Source organism: Vulpes lagopus, chromosome 16, assembly GCF_018345385.1.
Source record: "Vulpes lagopus strain Blue_001 chromosome 16, ASM1834538v1, whole genome shotgun sequence".
Lineage (NCBI taxonomy): Eukaryota > Metazoa > Chordata > Mammalia > Carnivora > Canidae > Vulpes > Vulpes lagopus.
Window position 1 is genome coordinate 51,501,525 of NC_054839.1, and position 23,898 is coordinate 51,525,422.

The 23,898-nt window shown below is 41.8% G+C and overlaps 1 protein-coding gene across 1 annotated transcript in view; it reads right to left on the bottom strand.

Moving 5' to 3' along the window:
- Positions 1-17,359: 17,359 nt before the first annotated feature.
- The window catches only part of PCDH8 (protocadherin 8), a 33,348-nt gene continuing 26,809 nt past the window's right edge, over positions 17,360-23,898 (bottom strand). The window contains 5 exon segments of the mRNA XM_041731060.1: positions 17,360-17,695; positions 17,862-18,050; positions 18,053-18,212; positions 18,214-19,225; positions 19,228-19,633. Of these exon segments, the coding sequence (XP_041586994.1) occupies positions 17,360-17,695; positions 17,862-18,050; positions 18,053-18,212; positions 18,214-19,225; positions 19,228-19,633 (2,103 nt within the window).

A 23,898-nucleotide genomic window follows, 5' to 3' on the forward strand; every position in this document is an offset into this window, starting at 1 on the left:
AAAAATACTGAAAATAAAAGGAAAACAGATATGTCATACACATTCTAACCAAAAGAAATCTGCATGTTATTCCAATGTCAGACAAAGTAGAACACTTTTTAAGGAACAACATGAGTACAACACTACTGTACTGTACACTTCAAAATGGTTATGATGGTAAATTTTGTGTTATGGGGTTTTTTCTACCCACAGTTAAAATTCGTAAAAATTTTAAAAAGAGAAAGCAGCATTGCTTGAGATAAATCAGGATTTTATAAATGGATCAATCCACAAGGAAAATAGAATAATCCTAAATTTGTATTTACATAACATAGCCTCAAAATATATAATGCAGAAGCTCAAAGAATTAACAGGAGAAATAGACAAAAGCGCCCTCAAGATAAACAGAACTGAATTTCCTAACTCTGCCTCTTACAATGTTCTCCCCATGTGGCTCTGGAATAAACCCAAAACGTGGTTCTGTAAAAGCAAGTGTGTAGGAGAACAGAGTAATTAATTTGGGGCATGCAGATCAATAGCGGTGCAGCTTGGCTTGGTCTATAGATACTTTTTAGGGGATCTAGAAGAATACGCAGTCTGCTTATCCATCAGATAACTAAAATACTCCAAAAGGAGAAAAGTTAAGTATTAAAATAAATCCCATCCAGCTTGACAGGAGACTACCGACATAGAAGCTTTCTTTTCTGCTGCTGTGGTTCTTTGTTTTTTCTACAACTGACTATTTGAAACACAACTGGCTATGATCCAAGAAGAGACCCTTAGTCACCGAGGGCATACTGCATTTAGTCATATTTATGTGAAAAACCATGTTTAGCGGCTCACAGTTGATGTGTAACTGTGTTCAGTGATATATGTGTGAAGCATTTTGTTTAATGGTGCGTGGTACATTTGCTACTGTGTTTATTGATATATGTCGGAAACACTACCGAGATCACAAGAGTGTGACTATTGGCTTTTTCAAAAAGACAGAAAGATGTAGTGGAAAACATTTGGGATTTCCAACCAAACATACATGGATTAAAATCCCAATTTGACAATTTTATAACCTATATCCTGGGGTAAATCACTTAACCTCACTAAGTATGTTTCCTTAAAGTGGAAATAATGCTCTTAAAATGGGTAATAATGTCTCATTTCAGATGTCTTCAAGGATTAGAGATAAGGAACATAAAGCATCGAGCCTGAGTCTGGCGCATATACCGGCAGTCACCGTTCAAAAGCATTTCTCCTTGTGCAAGATCTCAAGGTTTCCAAGTCCAGTTCACCCCATCCGAACTCAAGTACATCTAATCGATTCCTAATAAACTCTGCAGGCCTTCAGAACAAAGTCTTCTCCACAGAAATGAACTTAGGCCTAATTTTTTTGCAACACCAACAGTGGTCTTCAAACACACTGGTATTCAGAATTATAAAAGATGCCATTTATATTTTCCTTTATCCTTTGCTGAAGAAATGGAAAAGTTTCCCTCTTTCTTTTACCCAGAATTACAAGGAAAGAATGGAAACATTCTGTGTGCTCATAATGCTTTTTTTTTTTAAAGATTTTATTTATTTATTCATCAGAGATACACAGAGCGAGAGAGAGAGGCGGAGAGACACAGGCAGAGGGAGAGGGAGAAGCAGGCTCCATGCACCTGGAGCCCGACATGGGACTCGATCCCGGGTCTCCAGGATCCGCCCTGGGCCAAAGGCAGGCGCCAAACCGCTGCGCCACCCAGGGATCCCCTCATAATGCTTTTAAGATAAAATATAGATATAACAGTATGCTAAATCTACTTAAGTAAAATTTTCATTTACGTGACATTTCTCTCTGATAAGTCCTCTCATTATGTAATGAGGATTTCCTGAAAGCCTGCTGGTGTCAAACAAGATGTTCCTAAGGTCCTCTATAGCGGGGATGGGGTGGGGTTGAGGGGGAAGTTGCTCTACTTTCATTTTAGATCAGCTTCATTAAGACCAGCCTTTTTATATTTCACCAGATCTTAAATATAAAAAGAAAAAAGAGAGAGAAGTATGAGTAAAATATGGTCATAGTATATATTTTCCATTTCTCAAATTACCTAGGCCAGGGTTCTACAAAACTAAGGGTGAGAAATTCTCTATCATAAGGGACTATCATCCCCACGATCAGTGACAGTGGGAAATCCATCATCTTTCCAGGCTGCTGTGCACTCGGGTGTTTCAAAGGGAGCTCACCAAGCAAAGAGCAGATGGCTCCAGAAGAGAGCCCCAACTGTCCCCAAGCTCAGCTGTCTCCTTCCCCTCAGGGCAGAGCAGATGCTTAGCAAGAAAGAAAGCTCTATGAAGTAGGTTCCCAAGTTCAAACTGATGTGGACAAGCTTCAGGCCTTGCTGAACGGGCATTTTATGAATTTTTTCTCATAAAGTAATCTTAGTAACTAAAATTACTAAGCTCCAGTCTATGAAACTTTTTTTCATTAAATTCCTTCTTTGGTTTGCGTTAGAAAGCATGAGTTCCAGCTAAAGTAATTGTTTAAAACAACAACAACAAAAACTCAATTCTTTCGGTTTTCTATATATTTATGGTTAAATAAAGTCTACAAATGTGACTCCTATAGTCAATAATCTTGAAGCTTTTTTAGCACACAAACTTCTATATCTAGCTCATTCATTTTCTAAGTATTATCTTAATCTTTCTGAGGAAATGCAAACAACTGGTTTCATAGAACTACAACTATGACCACATGGAATCCCAGAAACAAAAAAGAGTGGCCTTATGGGAGCAAGTCAAGTAGGAGAAAAAAGGTAACACTTATATCTATTCTCTATTCCAATTTACTTCTGGTCTCCAGAAAAAATAGATTGCTGGAAACCACAGCTCCAAGCTTTGTACTGGTTGCTCGATTTACTAGACCACTCATCAAAACCCTGGTTTAGTCAAATCACAAAATAAGTTCAATTTATGTTTGACTTTCCTCACTCTCCTATCCTTGTTCCAATACCATAAAAGTGTTAATGAGGAGAAACAAGTGAACCATACTCACGTGGCAAAGAAGAGGATTTGGGACTGAAGAAAAAGGTTCAGATAATCCACAAAACTGAAATAAGTCCCAGAATATGAATGAATATAAATCATATATGCATTGAGCTAGGTGAAGATTGGAACATTAAGATACAGCTAGATATGGATGGATGGATAGATGAATAGATAGATAGATGATAGATAGATAAATAGATAGAGACACAATATCATTGGAGGCATTATAAAGCTACTCACATATATAATACACTATCTTAACATAAGTTATTATGCACTAAGATTTTCAAAATACATTTTCATAGTTTCTTTGCTTCTAGAAGCTTTTGTTACCTTTAGGGGACATTATAAAAATAAGTCAGATGGCATTGTCCTAACCAGAGGGAGTAGGGCAAAGGAATGCTTTATATTTTTAATAGAGGCTTTTTTACATTAGAAAGCTAATTGCCCTGATGAATAACTGAACTCTACATCTTGAAACTAATTATGTGCTATATGTTGGCTAACTGAATTAGAATTTTAAAAAAATAAAAAAGAAATCGAGTGGCCAGAAGAGGAGAATAGGTTGCAAAAGGGTTAAAGTCACCACCAAGAACCACTGGATTACAAGCATAACCCCTGACCAGGCCACTAACTGTTTTCTCGTGTTTTATGTAAAACTCAAAATTGAATTTGCCAACAGACATGGAAAATTAAATTCCCCTGAGAAAGTTGCAAGAGCCTACATTTTGCTACGGGAGAAATAGAACATGAATGGAAGTTGCACAATATCTGTCTTTTTTAATCAAAATCTCAACAGGGCCCTGAACAGTAGCATGCCTCAAAGGAAGCACCACTGAGAGTAGAAGAAAAGCTCTCCTTTGTGCAAGACCTGCCACATCTAGTAGGAACATGCATGATGGATGAGGGACGCTCAGCCAGAGAACACATCACATCTTTGAGTGGTTAACATGCATTTAGATTGTTCATATGCTCCTGGTGATTTGAGCAAAGAAACTACCAAATGGGCTTTTAAGTACTTTGATTTCTAGACCTGCAGACCCAATAAAATGAAAAACTAACAATCTAAAGGAAAGGCAGTAAGGCAGGGTGTAACATGCACTGAACCCAGAAGTTGTGGTCTGGCACGGAAGCTTCATCACTAACTATTCTGTGACTTGCATAAGTAATTTAACCTTGATTTTCTTATATAAAGAAAGATAATGATGCTACCTGCTTTGCAGGATCTCAGTGTCACTGTACCCCCTGAAAAACTAGACTGACGTTAAGTTATTATTACACCAGCATGCCTGATGCCAACATTTAATTAGAAAATGCTCTGGCATGTCCAGTGAAGGAATCACAGTGTCATTTTGCCTGGGGAGGAACTAGAAGGCTGTCCCCAAGGAGGCTTCAGAGACCTGTTTTCATTGTTTTTGTCAATTTATTATAATATAAGGGCTAGCCCTCAGATAAGCAGACTCAGATCCCTGATTTTTTAGCACCATGAATATAAATCTTTTCCTGAATAGCAGAATCACTTCAACCAACTTCATGGGACTACTGTACAAATCCAAAATCCCTCTCTTCAACAAATGGTGTTGGGAAAACTGGACACCACGTACAAAAGAATGAAACTGGACCACTTTCTTTCACCATACACAAAACGAAGCTTAAAATGAGTTTAAAGACCTAAATAAAAATAAAAACAAAAAAATAAAAATCCTAAAAGGGGCTATATGCAATAAGGTCTCTGACGCTGACCATAACAACATTTTTCTAGATATGTCTCCTGAGGCAAGGGAAATTAAAGCAAAAATAAACTATTGGGAATACATCAAAATAAAGTTTCTACGCAGAGAAAGAAACAATCAACAAATCTAAAAGGCAACCTACTGAATGGGAAAAGATGTTTGCAAATGACATATCTGATAAAGGGTTAGTACCCAAAATATCCAAGAATTTATAATAACTCAACACCAAAAAAGCAAATAATCCAGATAAAAAATTGGCAGAAGGCATGAACAGACATTTCTTCAAAAAAGACATACTAATGGCTAACAGACATCACTCATCATCAGGTTAATGCAAATCAAAAACTATAATAAGATAACACCTCACACTTGTCAGAATGGCTAAAATCAAAAATACAAGAAACAACAAATTCTGTTGTGGAACATATTGTGGAAAACAGTATGGAGGTTCCTCAAAAAAAGTAATAGAATTACCATATGGTTCAGTAATTCCACTATTGGCTCAGTAATTCCACTATTGGTTATTTACCTAAATAATATGAAAACACTAATTCAAAAAGGTAATATGTACCCCTATGTTTATTGCAGCATTATTTACAACAGTTAAATTATGGAAGCTGCCCAAGTGTCCACCGATAGATGAATGGCTAAAGAAGGTGTGATATGTATACACACACACATACACACTGGAATATTATTCAGCCATAAAAAGAATAAAATCTTGCCATTTGCAACAACATAGATAGAGCTAAAGAGAATGCTAAATGAAATAAGTCAGCCAGGGAAAGACAAATAGCATATGATCTCACTCATATGTGGAATTTAAGAAGCAAACAGGCAAAGGGAAAAAAAGAGAGAGAGCGAGAGAGACAAACCAAGAAACAAACTCTTAACTATAGAGAAAAAACTGATAGCTAGTAGAGGGGAGGTGGATGAGGGTGGGGGAACTAGGGTATGGGGATTAAACAGTACACTTACCATGATTTAAAAAAAAAACAGTTTAAATATTTACATGAAAATTCTAATTTTCACAGGAACAGAATGCAGGCTTCTATTATGTCAAGCCCATTTTCTCCCTGAAAACAGACCTACGTGGAAAACCAAGTCATAGGCAGAAGGAGAAAGTTTGCTTGTGGACAAGGACTCAGGAGAGTAGGTACTTGTCACCTTTTAGGGGTCCATCTCTCTAAAGGCCCTCGGGTGCATTCTGGCCTCAGGGCTATCCAAGAGATAGCCCTGGCCTGAGATCAGGGGTTCAGTTTATAGTCCATGTGGATGTTCCTTCTCCATTTTAGGGAGTCAGATCATCAACAATGGGGTGGGAAGTGCACACAGGAAGATGGCAGGAGATAGAAGTGAGAAGTAAGCATGCCTTAGAACCTATGCCTTTTATTAAAAACATCTACCAAAATATCTATGAATGTTGAATGCCTTCTGGTCCTTAAGTGGGAGGCATTCTATTGGTTTTTCTGGCTTCAGGTTGGAAAGAAAATACCTTTCAGCTGTGTCCTTTCTGGAAGTCTCTCTCTCATTTAGAAATGCCTCACTATCAATCATCTCCCCAGCTACAGGGCCTGAGCCAGAAGCTGATCAATTACCATTTTATTACTTTGTGCCATTTGTAGGGTATTTCAGCAACAGCATGGGCTGATTGTAACATACTGGGAGCAGGGCAGGTGGTCTACAGGCTCAATCAAATGGCATATTAGCATTCACCAAAGCAGGTAAAAGTGGGATACTAAGTTTTTTCCCAAGGATTCTTGAACTAAAGAACCAGTGCATTTATTATTAACAGATTCCCACATTTCCATTTAAATATCCTCACATAACTGTCAAGTTCGCTGCTGGCTTGAAATACAGCCATAAGACAAAATGACTGATCAAACTTTACAAGAACTACTGTAAAACTGCACAGAAGGGTCTTCTTTTTTAAATCAAAGGTTCATACCATTGTCAAAAATACTGTAATCCCTAGGGGACCTTTAACTATTATTGTTTACCTATTTGAAAATTAAGTTTAAAACATAAGGGCCAACCAAAAGAGATGGGAAAAAACTGCTGATTGCACCAAACAAAAAGAAATAAAGATAAATATTTAGGAATCTTTGTAATGACAAACCATGTCACTTTAAACATGGCAATGGGAAACAAGAAATGTTTCTGATGGTGAGAGAAAAATATATTAAGTGATTACTCTGTGCAAAGCATTGCTTTAGGTATTTTATATGTACTATCTCATTTAGCTATCCAAAATTCCTATGAAGTAGGTACTAATATCCCCAACTAGGTGAGGAAACGAAAAGCAAATAGATTATGGTATTTCCTTTGAAAAGAAGACATTATTTTGGATGTTAGATCAGGCCGTGTTTTAAATGAACAGTTGTTTTCAAGTCCAGTGCAAGATTACACATCCTATGTTATGCCACGTCAGAAGGCATCACAGTTTGTCAAATTATATATGAATCCTGTGCGACCAAGGTAACATGGATTACTTTCTCAGAAAACCAGCACCCTGTGGAAGCCTGTTCTATAACACATGGGCCAAGTCATTCCCCTAAAATGTGAGGCTGCACTGTCAAGAGTTTAGGAAAGCTTGAGAGAATTCAGTTAGCCTGTAAAGTCGGTTTTTACCCAATCTTCCAGCACCCTATTACAAAAGGGCTCCTCTGTACCATATTCAACAATAAGGATCAATGGACATTAAATTAAAATGAGTAAGAGTCTGAAAGGGAGTGGGAGAACAGGCAGCTGGCTGAGGTTTTTTTTCCTTCCACAATAGCTAAATATTTCATCTTCCTCATGCAAGTGAAATGACTAGCCCCCACCTAATTAAACTGCACAGTGATTGTGCTGTGCTACCTTTAAAGAATGACAGACATAGGGCCTCACCAGTCGTAAACCACAGAAATCAGTAGCCGACATTTACTCGATGAAATACAAATTGAGATTAGCTAGCTTCACTTTTTATTCAGCAAATTCAAGTCTGCAATCAATTCCTGTGCATGTGTAGACTATGGAAATTGGTTTTAAATTGATTTGTTTCTTCCTTAGCTAATTACAGTACACAAGAAAATGAACAATCAATTGCTAACTCTACTCCTACTGTATACGTTTCAATGAGCAAAACAAGTGTGTCAAAGATAGATATTATTATGGTCTTTTCGAAGAGAAGCTACTAACCATTCCACATACATGGTAATGTATCAGCTATTTAATGATAATGTAAAAGACTGTCTTATTTGTTGAACAAATATAAAACTTCCCCTGCTGTTATTAGTTAAGCCTATAGAAAGTTCTCAATTGATCAAGTGCCTGCTTAGAAAAATAGAGCTTATCAGAGTATCTAGCACATAGAGACTTCCTGGTCACTCTTAGCTGTTAATGAGATAGTGAGTGTTGCACAATGGGGACTAGTGGACTCAGAAAACCCAGGGTTCAAATAAATCCTAGATCCATCACTGTTTGACCTGAAAATCCTTCTCCTAGTTATAAGGCCTTATTTCTGTTGAAATAAGTGTTTATGTCTACCAAAAAAAAATGTGTAAATTAATTCACAAAAGCTAAAAACTTGGGATCACTCTAATGTCCCTCAACTGTAAACTGGATAAATTAACTGTGGCAAGTTCATAAATGAAATACCGTAAAACAGTGAGAAAGAATGAACTACTGGTACATGCAAGTGTGCGTGTGTGTAATGGAAGCTTATAGACATAATGTTGAGGCAGGCACCAAAGAGGATATACTGTATGATTCTATTTATACAAAGTTCAAGGACAAGAAAAAGGAATAGATGATGAAAGGTTTAAATAGAAAGGCTTGAGTAGTGGTTACTTTGAGAATAGTTATTGCCTGGAAAGGTGCAGGAAGGAGCCTTCTGCGGATCTAGAAATGTTCTAGACTTTGCTCTGGGTGGTGGTCGCATGAGCATACGCATATACCATTTCATCTAGCTGTCAACCTAAAATTCATATACTTTAATGTTATATCACAAATCCTTCACTTATTGTATGACCTCACATAAATTATCCTCTCTAAGCCTCCATCTCCTCATCTATGAAATGGGGATTATAATATAACTACTTCCTACAATGGCTATGAGGTATAAATATGATAACTCAGGTAAAGTATTTACCAAGAAGCCTTGTTTGCAATAAATGGTGATAAATGTTGCCAGTTATTACTTCCCCCTGAGAATGCAGCTATAAACGGGCAGGATTCCAGAGTTAAAAATTGCTTGAGGAATCATAATTAAGGTAGAAGCGACTATTACAAAAACATGTGAATCTGGTTTTAAGAAAAACAAACACATCTAAACCTATGTTTCTAAACTTGAGAGAAAGTTTCAGATTCTTGGCTTCTACAAACATTTCCCACAGAACTCACTTATATTACAAATTACTCATTAAGTTGAAATATTACTCAATATAATCCAAAAGATAGGTGTATATTTTATTTTTAAGGTACGGCTCATGTAAAACTGGGTACATTCTTGTTTGCTACTGTCTCTCTGGAGCCTAGACCACCAATTCTGGAGAGCTGATGCTTGGAAAAGCATTCTGACTCCAAAGACACCGCTGGACCTGGAAACCAATTTCCAAAGCAGTGATTTTTCTACAGGAGGCCAGTGGCCAAAGGAGTTTAAACTACTTACTAGCTTCTTGCCTGAGCATAGCTAAAGAATGAATTACTGGTCTTAAAAACTTCTGCATTATTTCTTGGGAGAGCTCAGGAGTACGAGTAGGTTGGTTTTATCATGAATATTGCTGCAAAATCTCTAAGGTTTTAAGACTGAATATGAGAGCTATAAATTTGAGTTGCTAGCTAGAATAGCAGAGGAGACTTCAGAAATTCCCCAGGCATGCAGAAAAGCTTGTACTATTGAGCATTCTTTTCTTTAGACATTTTTCAAATATTTTACAATAAACAACACAATGTGTCAACCCATTTTGAAATACTTATATGAACCAGTAAAAGACCAATTGTCTTTGACCAGGGAAACTTAGAGTGTGGAGAAAAAGAGAACACATAGTCCCCCATATATAAGCTGAGCAACGAGGGTGGGTCACTGGCTGTCCTCAACACCCCCAACCCATGAAGGTGGGCCCCTCACTTGTCCCTTCTTTCAGGTCAATGTTGTTCATTAGAACAATGATGATGGAATATTTTATAGCTGTTGTGTTCAATAATATAGCCTCTAGCCATGTGTGGCTATTGAACACCCAAGATGTGGCTACTGTGATTAAGGAACTGAATTTATCATTGTATTGAATATTAATTCATTTACATTTAAACAGCCACATGTGGCTAGTGATTTTGTATTGTTAAGACAGTTCTTGCCCATTGGGTTTTGATGAGCTGAGGTGCCTTTAGATGGGGAGACATTAGTGTCTCGCACTTACAGACTCAAATCTTCCCACCGTCTGAGTCAATCTTAGAGAAAAGAAGACACAATCCAGCTACTTCCATCCCATCCCCTAGATTGATTCTGGTTCCCCTACTCTAATGCTGCCCCAAGAATCTGGTCAGCTACAGAAGGCCCAGTTGCTCACATAGCCTGTGAGTCACTCCAATTGGGTCCAATCCCTCCTTTGCCCGTGGTCTTTTGTCCTGGTTTCCACCTAACCTCCTGTTCAGGGTGGGAGCCGAGTCCTGCTGAGAACACTAGTCTTGGTGGCTGAGGCCTTAAGACTCTGGCTCTTCCCACTTCTGATCCCTGCAGTTCCACCTCTGAATGAGCTGCTATTATAAATGGGTTGAGTGCCTAGAAGCACAACATGACTGGCCACCTCCATTTGATTTTCACTCATTGTCAGAATCCACCACTGTTCTACCCATGAAAGTACCCAGCAATCTTCTCAGATACAAGGCTAGAGAAATGATTCTGGTTCCCCTACTCCATTGCTCCCTGAACTTTCTCCCTTATCCCAGTGCTTTCTCTTCATTGGGCCTATGGTTACAGTTGGGGTCCAGATTCTCTTTCTTTCTTTTTTTTTAAGATTTATTTATTTGGGAGAGACGGAAAGAGCACGAGCGGGTGGGGAGTTGGAGACAATCTGACTCCCCGCTGAGCACAAAGCCTGATGTGGGGCTAGATCACACAACCCTGAGACCATGACCTGAGCCAAAATCAAGAGCTGGATGCTTACTTAACCAACTGAGCCACCCAGGCACTCTCAGTTGGGGTCCAGATTCTTAATGTAGCCTAAAGCTAATTATTCAAAGTTAAATTGTGTTCCCAGTAGAATTGCAAACACCCAAACATCAATGTACAGCTAGATCGAATATTTCATTTAAATTCATAAATCATCCTAGAATATAAAATAGACGTTCATTTATTATTCTTGTGGCAATACGGCTGCATCTAAGACTTTTTGTAAAAATATCCTAGATTATATAAAATCATCACATGCTCTGACATTAACTGTTGACATAATTTAGGGAAGTGCCTATCAAAACTAAGAGGGTCGTGTATGCAGCTTGGCTTATAAATACTTGACAGAAACATAAATGTGTATATTCCCAAAATATAACTGTCCATATGAGTTGCAGCATTTCAGAATGAAGTGGCTATTTCTGAAGTATGTGAAGGTGATCCATCCACTGAAGGATGATTTAATTCATCATTCTGTCTGAGAATGGGGGGAGGTGACATTGCTGGCCTGCAGTTTTGAACTCTGTCATATATACTTGGCAGCCCTTCACTTTGGGATTCACAGACTTGAAAATAACATCCTTTGAGTTCTGAGTGTACTGGTTGGAAATTCATATTTCTCATCTGGGAAATGTGAGGGGAAAGGATACTTGAAGAAAGTGCAATCCTGTGCCTATTTTCATGATGTGATGAAAGAGTCTTGCTGTTTGAGATTCCTCTATTAATCTTTCAGGATCCTTAAGTGTTTTTCATTCTGAATGATCTGAGGCAACTTGAAAATAAAATGGAAGAGCGTAAAATATTTAAAAAGTCAGAATGCTATGTGGCAATATACTTGAAAATGCAAACAACATTCAGTTGTTCAGGGACTAGTTATTTAGCGTTTTTTTTTTTCTTCCTTTAGAGTTTCTGCCAATGATTTGTACCTCCACCTGCTGGTGCACCGATGAAATGAAATGGAAATAAAATTCAAGCAACAAAATTAAGTAATTTGCTGAAATCTCTGATATAGCTTTGGTGAGAGGAATGGTAAAAATTACAACCTACAATGAAATTTCTCAACAGATGTTGGTGAGAATTCAGAGAAAGGGGAACCCTCTTATACTGTTGGTGGGAATGCAAACTGGTGCAGCCACTCTGGGAAACAGTATAGAGGTTCCTCAAAAATTTAAAAATGGAACTATCCACCAGTCCAGCAATTGCACTTCTAGGTATTTACCAAAGGATACTAAAATACTAATTCAAAGGAGTTAATGCACCCTGATGTTTATAGCGGCATTATCAACAATAGCCAAATTATGGAAGCAGCCCAACTGTCCATCAACTGATGAATGAATAAAGTAGAGGTGGTTTATATATATACATATACATACTGGATAATAAAAGAGGTTGTAATTGGAATATTTATATATGTGTGTGTATATATACGTGTGTGTATGAATATTACTCAGCCATAAAAAGAATGAATTCTTGCCATTTGCAATGACACAGATGGAGCTAGAGAGTATCATGCTAAGCAAAATAAGTTAGAGAAAAACAAATGCTATATTATTTTATTCGCATGTAGAATTTAAGAAACAAAACAGATGAACACAGGGGAAAAAGAGAGTGAGAAAACCATAAAGCAGACTCTTAACTATAGAGAACAAATTGAGGGGTAATGGAAGGAGGTGGATGGAAGAATGAGTTAAATGGGTGACGGGTATTAAACAGACACTTGTAACAAGCACTGGGTGTTGTATGGAAGTGATGGATCACTAAATCCTACACATGACACTAATATTACACTGTATGTTAACTAACTGGAGTTTAAATTAAAACCTGGAAGAAAAATAAATAAACAAAGTGAAGTTTCAGAAGAGTATCAATGTGTTTATTAATCCATTTATTCTGTGTTAAGTATTAAGAGTGAGATGAAAAAATAATAAAAATAACCTCACTAAACTTAACTCCAGCTATCAACATCTAATTCAATTATCTTGCCATCACCCATGTGTCATCCTTTCAATAATCTCACTAAAAGTTGTATAAGAAAATGCAGCAGAGAGCTGGAGCTTAAGCCAAAACCATAAATCAGAACATCTCATTTAAAGTCAAAGACAGAAACATCCTCAGGAATGTAAATCGGTCCTAAAGTTTTAGGAGACCCATAAAATAAGTGTTTAAAACCCCACTGAAAATGCAGTACCACAGAACATTAAAAGCATGAACTCTGGAGCCAGATTTCTGGAATTGAAAACCCAGTTCGGCCCCTGCAGCTGGGTGGCCTTGATCAAAAACCCTCTTAATAACTCTTGCTTCAGTTTCCCCTTCTGTGAAATGTGGCTAAATGACAGTACCTACTTATAGAATTATTGTGAGGACTAAATGAGTTAATATTTGTGGAGCACCTAGCACTGTTCTAGGTTTATAGTAAGTGCTATGTAAATATTTAATAAATAAATAGATAAAATGTTGCCATTGAATATGGGTGAGAGGAAATGTTGTAATTGTTATTACCAAGTAGCTATATCCTCCCAGATTGAATGCATCATCTTGATCACCTTCCTGTTTGCCCTAGCAGCCCTGTGAGCTACCATATGATTCAGAGAGCCTGCCCTATTATTATGAAGAGAAAACTTGAGCTAAGACAAGAACAAGCTGGTCATTGCCTAAACAGAGGATAAACAATAGCAGCTCCAGGAATTTGATCTTTTTTTGAAAAGGGTAATTTAACATTAAATGACCTGAAAAGATAAACTTCCTGTAAAATCTTCAAGTCTTGAGATGACTCAAAAATCTAGAAAGTAAAGCAGCACAATGGAACTTCTAAAAAAAACAGCATAATTTACCTAATCTAAAATGCAATATGATTATAAGAAATAGTCATACAGTTGCGATGTATACGCTGGCTAGACTACACCTTTCAATCATTCATTCAGTCAGTCAGTCAGTCATTTTTTCAGTACATACTTGATGCTTGATGATTCAACAGGGAACAAGTGATAAACACATAAAGTAACGTCAGGCAGTGATAAATAATGTGAAGGAAAATAAAGCAAGGTGGAGAGTGACAGTTGGGGAAACAGTTCGAGGCATGGAAGATCTCTTTGAGAGGATAGACATTTGAACAAAGCCATAAATGAAGGCAGAAGGAGACACTATGGATATCTCAAGAAAGAGCAAACCGAGCAGAGGGAACAGCAAGACCCTGAAGTCTGAGATGAAATATGTTTGGTTTATTCAAGAAACAAGAGAGCCTAAACAATGATCTAAATTATCAAGGGGGGGTGATCCCTGGGTGGCGCAGCGGTTTGGCGCCTGCCTTTGGCCCAGGGCGCGATCCTGGAGACCCGGGATCGAATCCCACGTCGGGCTCCCGGTGCATGGAGCCTGCTTCTCCCTCTGCCTGTGTCTCTGCCTCTCTCTCTCTCTCTCTCTCTGTGACAAATAAATAAATTAAAAAAAATTTTTAAATAAATAAATAAATAAATAAATAAATAAATAAATTATCAAGGGGAAGAGTGATAAGAAGTCATCTGTGAGAAGCAACCAGGGGGCAGATAATATAGGACTTTATGGGTCGTGTGTGGCTTCTTTTAAAACACGGCCCAAAAGTCTTTAATAATTTTTCAATGTAGAGGAAGGGGTCTTTTGTCCCTTCCCTTTGAATCTGGGTAGGCTTAAGACTACTCAGACCAGGAGAATATGAATGACTATATTATTTCTGAGACTGGATCATAAAAGAGGATGTGACTTCTGCTTTATCTAGTGGAACATTCATGCTTGCGACGCTGAGCCCCCATGTGACTTTCCTAAGTCTGCTGTGCCTATAAAGGGCACATTGTAGACCCTGCTTCCCACCCCGGAGTGAGTAATCCTAGACTTCAAATAATCCTAATCCACATGCGAGACATGCGTCTAAACCTTCAGATGAATCCCACCCCCAGCCATTACATCTTTTCAGCTAACGCCTCAAACACTTTAGAGCAGACACAAGGCATCCCTGCTATGTCCTGTCCAAAATGACCCATGAGCATAATAAAATAGTTGCTTTAAACTGCTACATTTTGAGTCACAAGTTGTTACACAGCAGTAGTAATTGGGACCCCATGATGAGGATTTTTAGATTTCATTTTTAGTGAGGAATCTAAATTTAGAGAGTTGAATTATGTGACCTGATTTGGAAAACAGGCTGGAAGAGGGCAAGTATAGAAGCAGAGAGTCCAGTTTGGAGTTATCAAGGCAGGAGATGATAGTGCCTGGGGTAGGATAGCAGCAAAGAAGGTAGTGAGAAGAGCACTGATTGGGATATATTTTCAAAGTAAATCCAGTCAGATTTGCGGATGGGCTGAGGTTGAGTGTAGGAAGTTGAGTGTAGGAATCAAGAATGACACAGGGATGTGGCCATGGCAAGCACCTAAGTAAACAGGGTTGTCATTTACTGAGATACAAACATGAGAGAAGGAACAAGCTTGTAGGATAGAAATCAAGACTTCAGTTTTGAACATACAGCATGTCTATTAGACATCCGAACGGAGATGTTGAATAGGCAACTGGAGATATTAATTTGGAACTCAGGAGACAGGCTGGTTCTGCAGTACTGTATCTAACTCTAAGGGTCTAATTTTAGGAAAGATATTTACAAACCAAAGAATATTCATAAGGGGACCAGGATGCAGATGCTTCTAGAAGTCATCTTGTTTTTTTTTTTAAAAAAAAAAAGTGTTGAAGGAACTAAACACAGATTGGACAAAAATATCCATAATGTGAAGAGATATTTGAATCACTGGGACATACCATTAGGACTCATCTTTGAGAATAAGGTATCTTATTTGAGGGGCCAACGATCTAGTGCCCACTTTCATGGAAACTAACACAAAGTTCATAATTGACTCTCCCCATAGAACTAGACACCATTACAAAGATTTTGACCTGAAACAAAACTCCCAAGCATTGTAGGAGTAAGACTGACTAGCATGATGTTGTGTGGGTGCAAGATTCTTGAAACAAAGTGCAGCCAAACAAAACCACATATTCATATGCTCCCAGCAAGCAGCATCCTGGCCTATGAAAAATTTATTCGTATGCTTTCCACTTCTGAAATCCCTACATATGGGAAGTTTTTGTTAGTGCTTACAGTATGAAATTATTTTAGCATTACTAACCACAGAATTCTTCTTTTTTGGTGTTTTAATCTTTTTGGCATTAATAGAAGCAGCTTAATAGGTGATTGAGAGGAAGAAATCTACAGCTGGAATTCCTGGGCTAAGATCTTAACTCTGACACTTGGGCAAGTTATTTAAACTCTGTGCCTCAGTCTCCTACTTCATTGGATTTCTTCTTACGGGGAATAAATAAGTCAGTAAGTGTAATGTATTTAAAATATGTAGAACCAGCTAAATAAGAAATGGTTGGGGGGAAGAAAAAAACCTGTTAACTCTGTTCAGCAGCACTCAGCATACTCCCCTCTATGAAGGCACAGTTGGGACCACTTGTTTAGTTTTTTTTTTTTTAATTCACTCAGGCATACAGAATTATGATGACTCTGAGGAAGAGCTTCAAAGTCGCAGGTCCGAACTTACCCTCTCACTTTGCAATCACTGAAAAAGATGCTTTCTTGAAGGCCCCTCTTTACTAATATCAGAATTGCTATCATTCAATTCACTGTCTCCTCTTGTGTTATCTTTCACACTAAATTCATCTGGATTTGAATGTGTACTGGGAATGAAAAGGACAGAACCACTCTGTTTTCCATAAAAATGTACAAAACGTCAAGCATAGTGCTTAGAGAGAACGATACATACTCTGAAATTACCTTAAACTCGCAGATTTATCCTCTCCACGCAGGGATGGGGCACGGAGAGGACCTGGGCCTGAATCCTATTTAAAAAGAGGGGTGAGAGCAGCAGTTAATATTTCACACTCAGATATCAAAACTGACCGAGCAGAAACAACATCCCTCACCGGGAGTGCTTCGGGAAGACAGCATTTAAACCCGGAGCACCAGGGAGATGTTCCAACTGGACCCACAAGGAAGTTACCAGGGGCAGAAACAGACCCAGGCCTACATGACCATCGTGCCTCCTTCTGCCTTCATCTGTGAAGAAAATCTTCCTCTCAAATAAAAAAATAAAATAAAATAAACAAGTCCTGAAAAATTAGTCCTTTGAAGTCCCAAACCTGGGCAGGCCCTGAATTTTCATAACGCCCTCAGCATGGAAATCTCCTAAATGAGGACACTAAGACTGCTAGCTAGGGTCGTCCCCCTGGGCCTCCTGCAAGATCCCTCTCCTCTCCCTGAGCCAGGAGCAAAGGACGTGCCACCATCCCCGGACTGGGAAGTCTCCGCAGCCTTGCCCTCCTGGGCCTCCGCACAACTGGAAAGGGGAAGTGTCTCCCTGAAGAACCGCAGTGGAAGCCCTCAGAGTCGGCCTCCTGCGCTCTAGGACTCGGGCCAGCCTGGGCACTCCTTGCGCAGCATCTGCTCCAGCTGTGCTCACGGGGCTTCTTCCTCCCAGTCCTCGCCTCGCCTTGGCTGGCATAAGTCAGGGTGGCAATGGCCACCAGAAGGCCGCAGCCGCTGCCCAAAACACCGATCAACACGCCAGGGTAGCCAAGCTGTGCCGCCCCAGCTCCCTGCACTGGGTGGGTGGGCGCCCCCCCGCCCCACCTCCGCTCCCCGGTTCGCCGGCGACCTCGGCGGCGGCACCAGCATCACTTTTCCGCCAGGTGGCGCTGAGGCCGTCGGCACCAGGAGCAAAGTGGCAGCGCGGGACCGAGCCGGCTGGTCTCCATCCAGCACCACGATGACCGCCGTCGGCTGCCCAGTGGGCTGTGGGGACAGGCGGCGCTGGAGAGACAGCTCACCCGCTAGCACCCCGGGGCGCAGTTAGCTCGCCGTCGGGGCCTTGGTCTGCAGGCGGGTCACCCAGTAGCCCAGCACTGCGCCCTGGGTCAGAGGCAGCTGCGCTGAGCCACTGAAGACAGTGGCAGTGTGCGTGGTCATCCTGGTCCTGCACAGGTAGCCACAGCACAGCCGGCCCCGGCGCGGCAGAGAGCCACCCGTCGAGCGCGTTCAGCTCCGGCTGCAACTTGGCCGGTTCCTCGCGGTCAGAGCATCGCGGTGCGCGCCGCTCCCCCGTGGTGGGGTCCACCAAGACTTAGCGGGATACGGCGCCCCGGGCGCGCGACCCACTTCTGCCTCCAGCAGCCGGTAGGTAACCTGGCCGTTGCGGCCCAGGTCCGGGTCCCGCGCGGCCACCGTGGCCAGGTAGGCGCCGGGCGGGTTGTTCTCACGCACCGACACCTCGTAGACCGGCCGAGTGAAGAGCGGCGCGTTGTCGTTCTCGTAGCGGGGGCGCGCCGCGGTCCTCGGCCACCAGCGTCAGGTTGTACTCGGCGATGCGCTCGCGGTCCAGCGACGCCGCGGTCACCACCAGGTAGCTGCCCGCGTAGGCCGGCTGCAGCCAGAAGTGCTCGTGCCCGTAGAGGGCGCAGCGCACCTGCCCGTTGGCGCCCGAGTCCCTGTCCGAGGTGCTGACCAGCGCCACCAGGCTCTCGCGCGCCGCCCCCTCCGGCACCAGGGAGACGGCGCCCGCCTCGGGCGTCCCGGGCCCGGTGGGCGAGGTCGCGTCCGCACCCCCGAGGGCGAGGGCGGCGGCGGCCGCGGCGAAGGGAGAGGCGGCGGGTGCGCCCGGGGCGGCCAGCGGGGTGATGGTGATGTCCGGAGCGTTGTCGTTGACGTCGCGGATGCGCACGATGACCTTGCAGGTGGAGGCCCGGGGCCCGGGGCCGCGGTCCTGGGCGCGCACGTCCAGCTCGTAGGTGTCCTGGCGCTCGTAGTCCACGGGTCCTGCCAGGGTGAGGCGGCCAGAGCGCGGGTCCAGGCGGAAGAGGCGGCGCGCCTCGGGCCTGGTGCGGGCACCGAAGGCGAACGCCGCGTCGCCGTTGAGGCTCTCGTCGGGGTCCGCCGCGTCCAGGTTGAGCAGCAGCGAGCCCACGGGCACGTCCTCCTCCAGCTCCACTTCGGTCACCGCGCCCTGCGGGAAGGCCGGGCTGTGGTCGTTGGCGTCCAGCACCCGCACGCTGAGGGCGGCCGTGGCGGAGCGCGGCGGGCGGCCGCCGTCCTGGGCCACCAGCTCCAGGCTGTAGGCGGCCTGGCTCTCGCGGTCCAGCTCCTGCAGCAGCACCAGGTCCGCGCACTGGGCGCCGTCCGCGCGCGTCTGCAGTTCCACGCGGAAGGGGCTGTGAGGCTCGGCCAGGCGCACGCTCTGCAGCCCGTTGGCCCCCACGTCCTCGTCCACCGGCACCTCCAGGGGGATGCGCGTGCCCACGGCCGCGCCCTCGGACACCTCCACGGGATCTGGGCCCGGGGGAAGCGCGGCGCGTGGTCGTTGATGCCCCTCACCTCCACCTCCACGTGCACCAGCCGGAACTGCTCCTGGGAGAAGCTGACCACGTCGAAGGCCAGCACGCACTGTGGCGCTCGGCCGCACAGCCGCTCGCGGTCCAGGCCCAAGTCCCCGACGGTCAGCTGCCCGTCGCCCTCGCGCACGCGGAGCAGCGAGCTGTTGAACTGCTTCATCAGGCAGAAGCTGGTGTCTCCGGACACTTTCATATCCAGGTCCTTGGCCAGGGTCCTGATGACCGTGCCGGGGGCGTCCTCCTCGAAGGTGCTGTATCGCACTGTCTTGCTCTGGGCCACCGAGAGCACCCAGCAGAGGCTGAAGAGCTGTAAAGGGAAAACTGTCATGGTACCTGGGGCTGGGAACTAACAGGACACAGCCAGAAGGCTGATATGGGTGCGGTGGGCTTCCTCCTCATAGGTGCGGAAATTGACATTTTTGATGCAAGATTCGGACACCAGCTGCAGCTGCAGAACTAGCAAGAATTCCAGTCTGGTCCAGCACAAAGTGTCAGCGGAAAATCTGAGCCTCCAGCAAGCCATCTTTGTTCCTCAAGGAGAAAAAAGCCAACAGGAGGTTCTGCACTGATACTTGCAGCCCCTCATGCCCTCCTGAGTAGGCAGGCAGGAGATACTTGCCCTCCTAAATATATCTAATCACTAAACCCTCTCTGCTGTGTAATCGCTTTTTTGTGCTTCAGGCCTAAGCTTGCTTCTTCTGAACCCGATCACAGAGGTTACATAGAGAGGAATGTGCAAATAAGCATCCATCCGAGCCAATCTGCAGAGTCTCTGGGTTTTGGGTCATGTTGTTCCCCTAAAAGAGCTCACAGAAGATCCTGGGGAGCTGAACAGTGGCCAGAGCAGTGCAGGGGGTCATGAATATCCCCATAGAAGTTTGCACTAGCAGGATGCATCCCACTTGCTTTTTTCCACTCTGCTTGAATTCCACTTTGATGGTAGGAACAGAGAATTTGCAGCCTCTGTATCACTTCCTAAACACATTTACATATTCCTCAGACAGAGATACAATTACTCTTCTCTACCATTTTTAAACCAACGGTTATATGCATCTTTTGCCACCCACAGTTACCCATCTATGTTGGGGTATCATTTCCTGTATTGAAAGATTCTAGGGGAACAGCTTCTCCAGAGTCAGGCAGTGTCTAATCAGGGAAGAACTGTTTTCCAAAGTAATCATTTCTAAATAGCTTTTCCGTAGCAAAGAAACCATTAATGATGAAATTCCAGCCCCTTCATCTCCTAAAAGGAGTCAGTAATTACTTGTATGTGAAGAATCGGTGTCAGTCAGGGAGGTTTGTCAACCACAAGCCACTATAAGGGATAGTTAAGGGTAGGAAAAAGATTTAGGGAAATATACTGCAGTCAGTCTTGTTAGAATATTGCTATAGACCAATTATTTTTTAAAAGCTCTTGGCTGAAGAAAGCCATGGGTGGCCTGATAGGCTGAAGGCTAAAAAAACATTAAACCATCTGTCTAAAGCACGATAAATACTCTTGTGTTAAGTTCTCTTTGTGTGAAATGCTCTAAATGCTAAAAGGTCCACATGTTAATGATGACATTGTTCCTCATGCCATGGAGTCATCATCAGTGCAGCATTCTTTAACCAGTCATCTTGAATAAAATCAGTGAACAGACTGAGTTATTAATATGCCCTGGCTATTCTTGGCTTCTCCATGATCTGTAATGTTATTGATTCCTGCAGGGACATGTCAGTAAACGACTTTTTTTTTCTTTCACTCTTAGGAGGGAGTTGCATCTATTTTAGCACCAGCATCTTTGAATCCAGTTCTGAAACTGAGCCACCTTTGATGAGATAATTAATTTTCAGGGGTTTTAATTTAGTGGAGCATTTAGCAAAATGAGTCTAATTATAAGTACCGATAACCCAATGTTGGAGAAGTCTGCAGTAGGAAGCATGAATTGATTTGGGTTGGGTTCTCTGAGATCCTAAAAGGAGAAGGTGCTTCATTTTGTTTACTTTAGGCTTGTTATTTTGTCTGATGAGGCATCAGTCTAAGGGAGACAACAACTCTACTTACAGTTTAGCTGGACCAGATTCCTTTTAAGCCTGTACCCTCACTGGCATAAAAACAGCATTCTTCCTTGGAAGTGGGTATCCCTAAAGAGGACCTGGTTATTCAGCCTCTGGGTCTCAAGGAAAACAAGAGGATCTAACCCCACATCCAACTTCTTAATTCCTAGTTTCTCCTTAATCGAAGGATGAAAACAGACTCAGCCCATGTCTTTTAAAAGGCACATGCTTCCATACACATTAGCCAGGAGAGGGACCCATTTAACCATAGTCTGAGTCTCATTTCTTCCTCTTCTCCCTCCTCTCGAGCAATCCCTGCCAGGCTTGGCCTCTGCCAGTCTTCAGCATTACTATTGCTATTCATGACGAGCAAAACTGCTCAGCATACTGAAAATGAAGAATAGTCATGACTCTATCTACAGAACATCAAAAGATCCAGATAAAATATGAAAAAGGCAAGCAATCAAACACATTACCTCCACAATGCTAAACATCTGGACACTTATGTTTGGAAACATCTAGCTATGATGTTTAAATGCTTGATTGCATTTTTCCTCACTTTTCCTCCAGCTGTTTGGCAGCGAGGAGACCATCTACGATAAGGAATATGCTAGATGGTTAGTGATTCATTATTAACATTAGCATTGTTTCCCTAGTAAACAACCACCTTATTAAAACGCCGCTTTATGAATGAAGGACAGCTGGAGTTTCAGGAAAGAGACATTTTCTGAGGCAAAAATCAGTTCTGTGCCAGTAGAGTGACAAGCCGAATAATATAGAAACTGTATGATCTGTCCCCCTAGGGATGTGTCATCAGGAAGCTGTGTTTACAGCCCTGAGCTGCTGGTGCTCTCATGTTCCATTCTGTTGGCTCTGTTAGATAAAAATCTGTCTCAATATTAAAAGCATTGTGGCAGAAATTTGGTTTATGCTGCTTGTTTTCCCATTTGCCAGCATATTGCCAAACTATAAGTCCATCAAATGTAGTTTTGATCTCTGTTGGCATCCAACATAAAGCAAAACAAACAAGGGGAGCAGAGGACTACCACCACCACAAGAAGACCAAACTGCGAAGAAAGCAATTTGGTCTTCCTGCTCAGTTTGGTTTTAAAAGGTGGCAGGCTTTTGGTAAACTCCCTACAGTTTACTTTTGTTTCTAAAACAAAAGTACCAAATATACTAGCATTTGCCCCAAAATGCCAGGAAACCAGATCTATAAAACAGCATTTGCATTCTATTCTAATCATTTCCAGAAAGGTTTTTTGTTTTGTTTTGTTTTGTTTTGTTTTGCTGAGCACTTAACCCCAGTGTGTCCCTTTATACATTAAAGCACATTGTACATAAACTAATTTTCATCATAAACACAGGGGAAAAAATTGGTCCCCCAATTCAGAATAGTGTCTGTGCCTTTGCATATTTCCTCTTTCCTATTACATGAAACGAATAACATAGGTTGGGGGCAGGGGAGGAAATGAAACTTCAGGAAAGTCCCTAATGTGCAAATTTCCATAGACCATGCTGTCCACGCATCCGAGTAATCATCAACTTTCACAGGACCTTGAACTAATGTCCTGTCTTGGCCCGGAAACACTTTTTCTGCCACTTAGAACAAATTCATTCTATGTGATATACTGAGACCCATTTTCATTTCTCAACTGAACAAACATCCTATAGACGAATGAGCAAAATATTATCAAGTGCAATGTTGCTGTCTTCAAGGAGTTAAGTTCCAGAAATTGAAGCTAGTAAGACTGAAAGAAAACAAATCAACCTAACAGCCTTTTTTCCTTCTTAAAAATCATACCTTAAAAAAAAACTAAAATTAATCTTCAGCCGTATGAGCCCCCAAAATGGAGAAATTGTTTTAAGTTATCACATAAGAAGTACTATTATCTCATTCCTGTTACTCCATTGTATAATCAATGTATAATTATGCCTTGACTGTGCAGTCGTTTATAAGAAAAGTTATCAGCAAATTGCTGGTCCTTTTTGTCAAATGATTTCAGGGGAAATAATTCAACCCTGAAGTCAGCCAAAATACTGTCTACAAGCACTGTGTAAGAACAAATGATATTTTATCAACTATTTAAGTGCTTTAACGTAGGAAAAAATCAGAGGGAACCGTGATAGAGTATCAACACTAATCACAAATTCCCCTTAACATAAAACAAAGATTTAAATGATATAATCTTTACCTAGAAAAGTTTCCCATAGGATCATTATGTTAATAAAGATTATCATCAAAACCATATAATCTTAAGATACTACATGAAATTAGTCTTTAAACTGTGATTTTATTAGTCTAGCTGTATGAAGGACATTAGATCAATGAATAAAGCAAAATATCTTACCTTTTTTGTTTCAGGGATGCCTCAAACCCCAAGTGAGCCAGTGAAATTGACTTTGGTACTTGACTTCATCATTGGCTCAAGGTTTAGACTTTGCATTCTTGCCACCCAATAGAGAGGATACATGCTTCCCCCACCAGAGATTATAGCAAAGCAAGAGAAGAATAAAAGAATAAAGATTGAGAAGCAGGGGAGCCTGGGTGGCTTGGTGGTTGAGCGTCTGCCT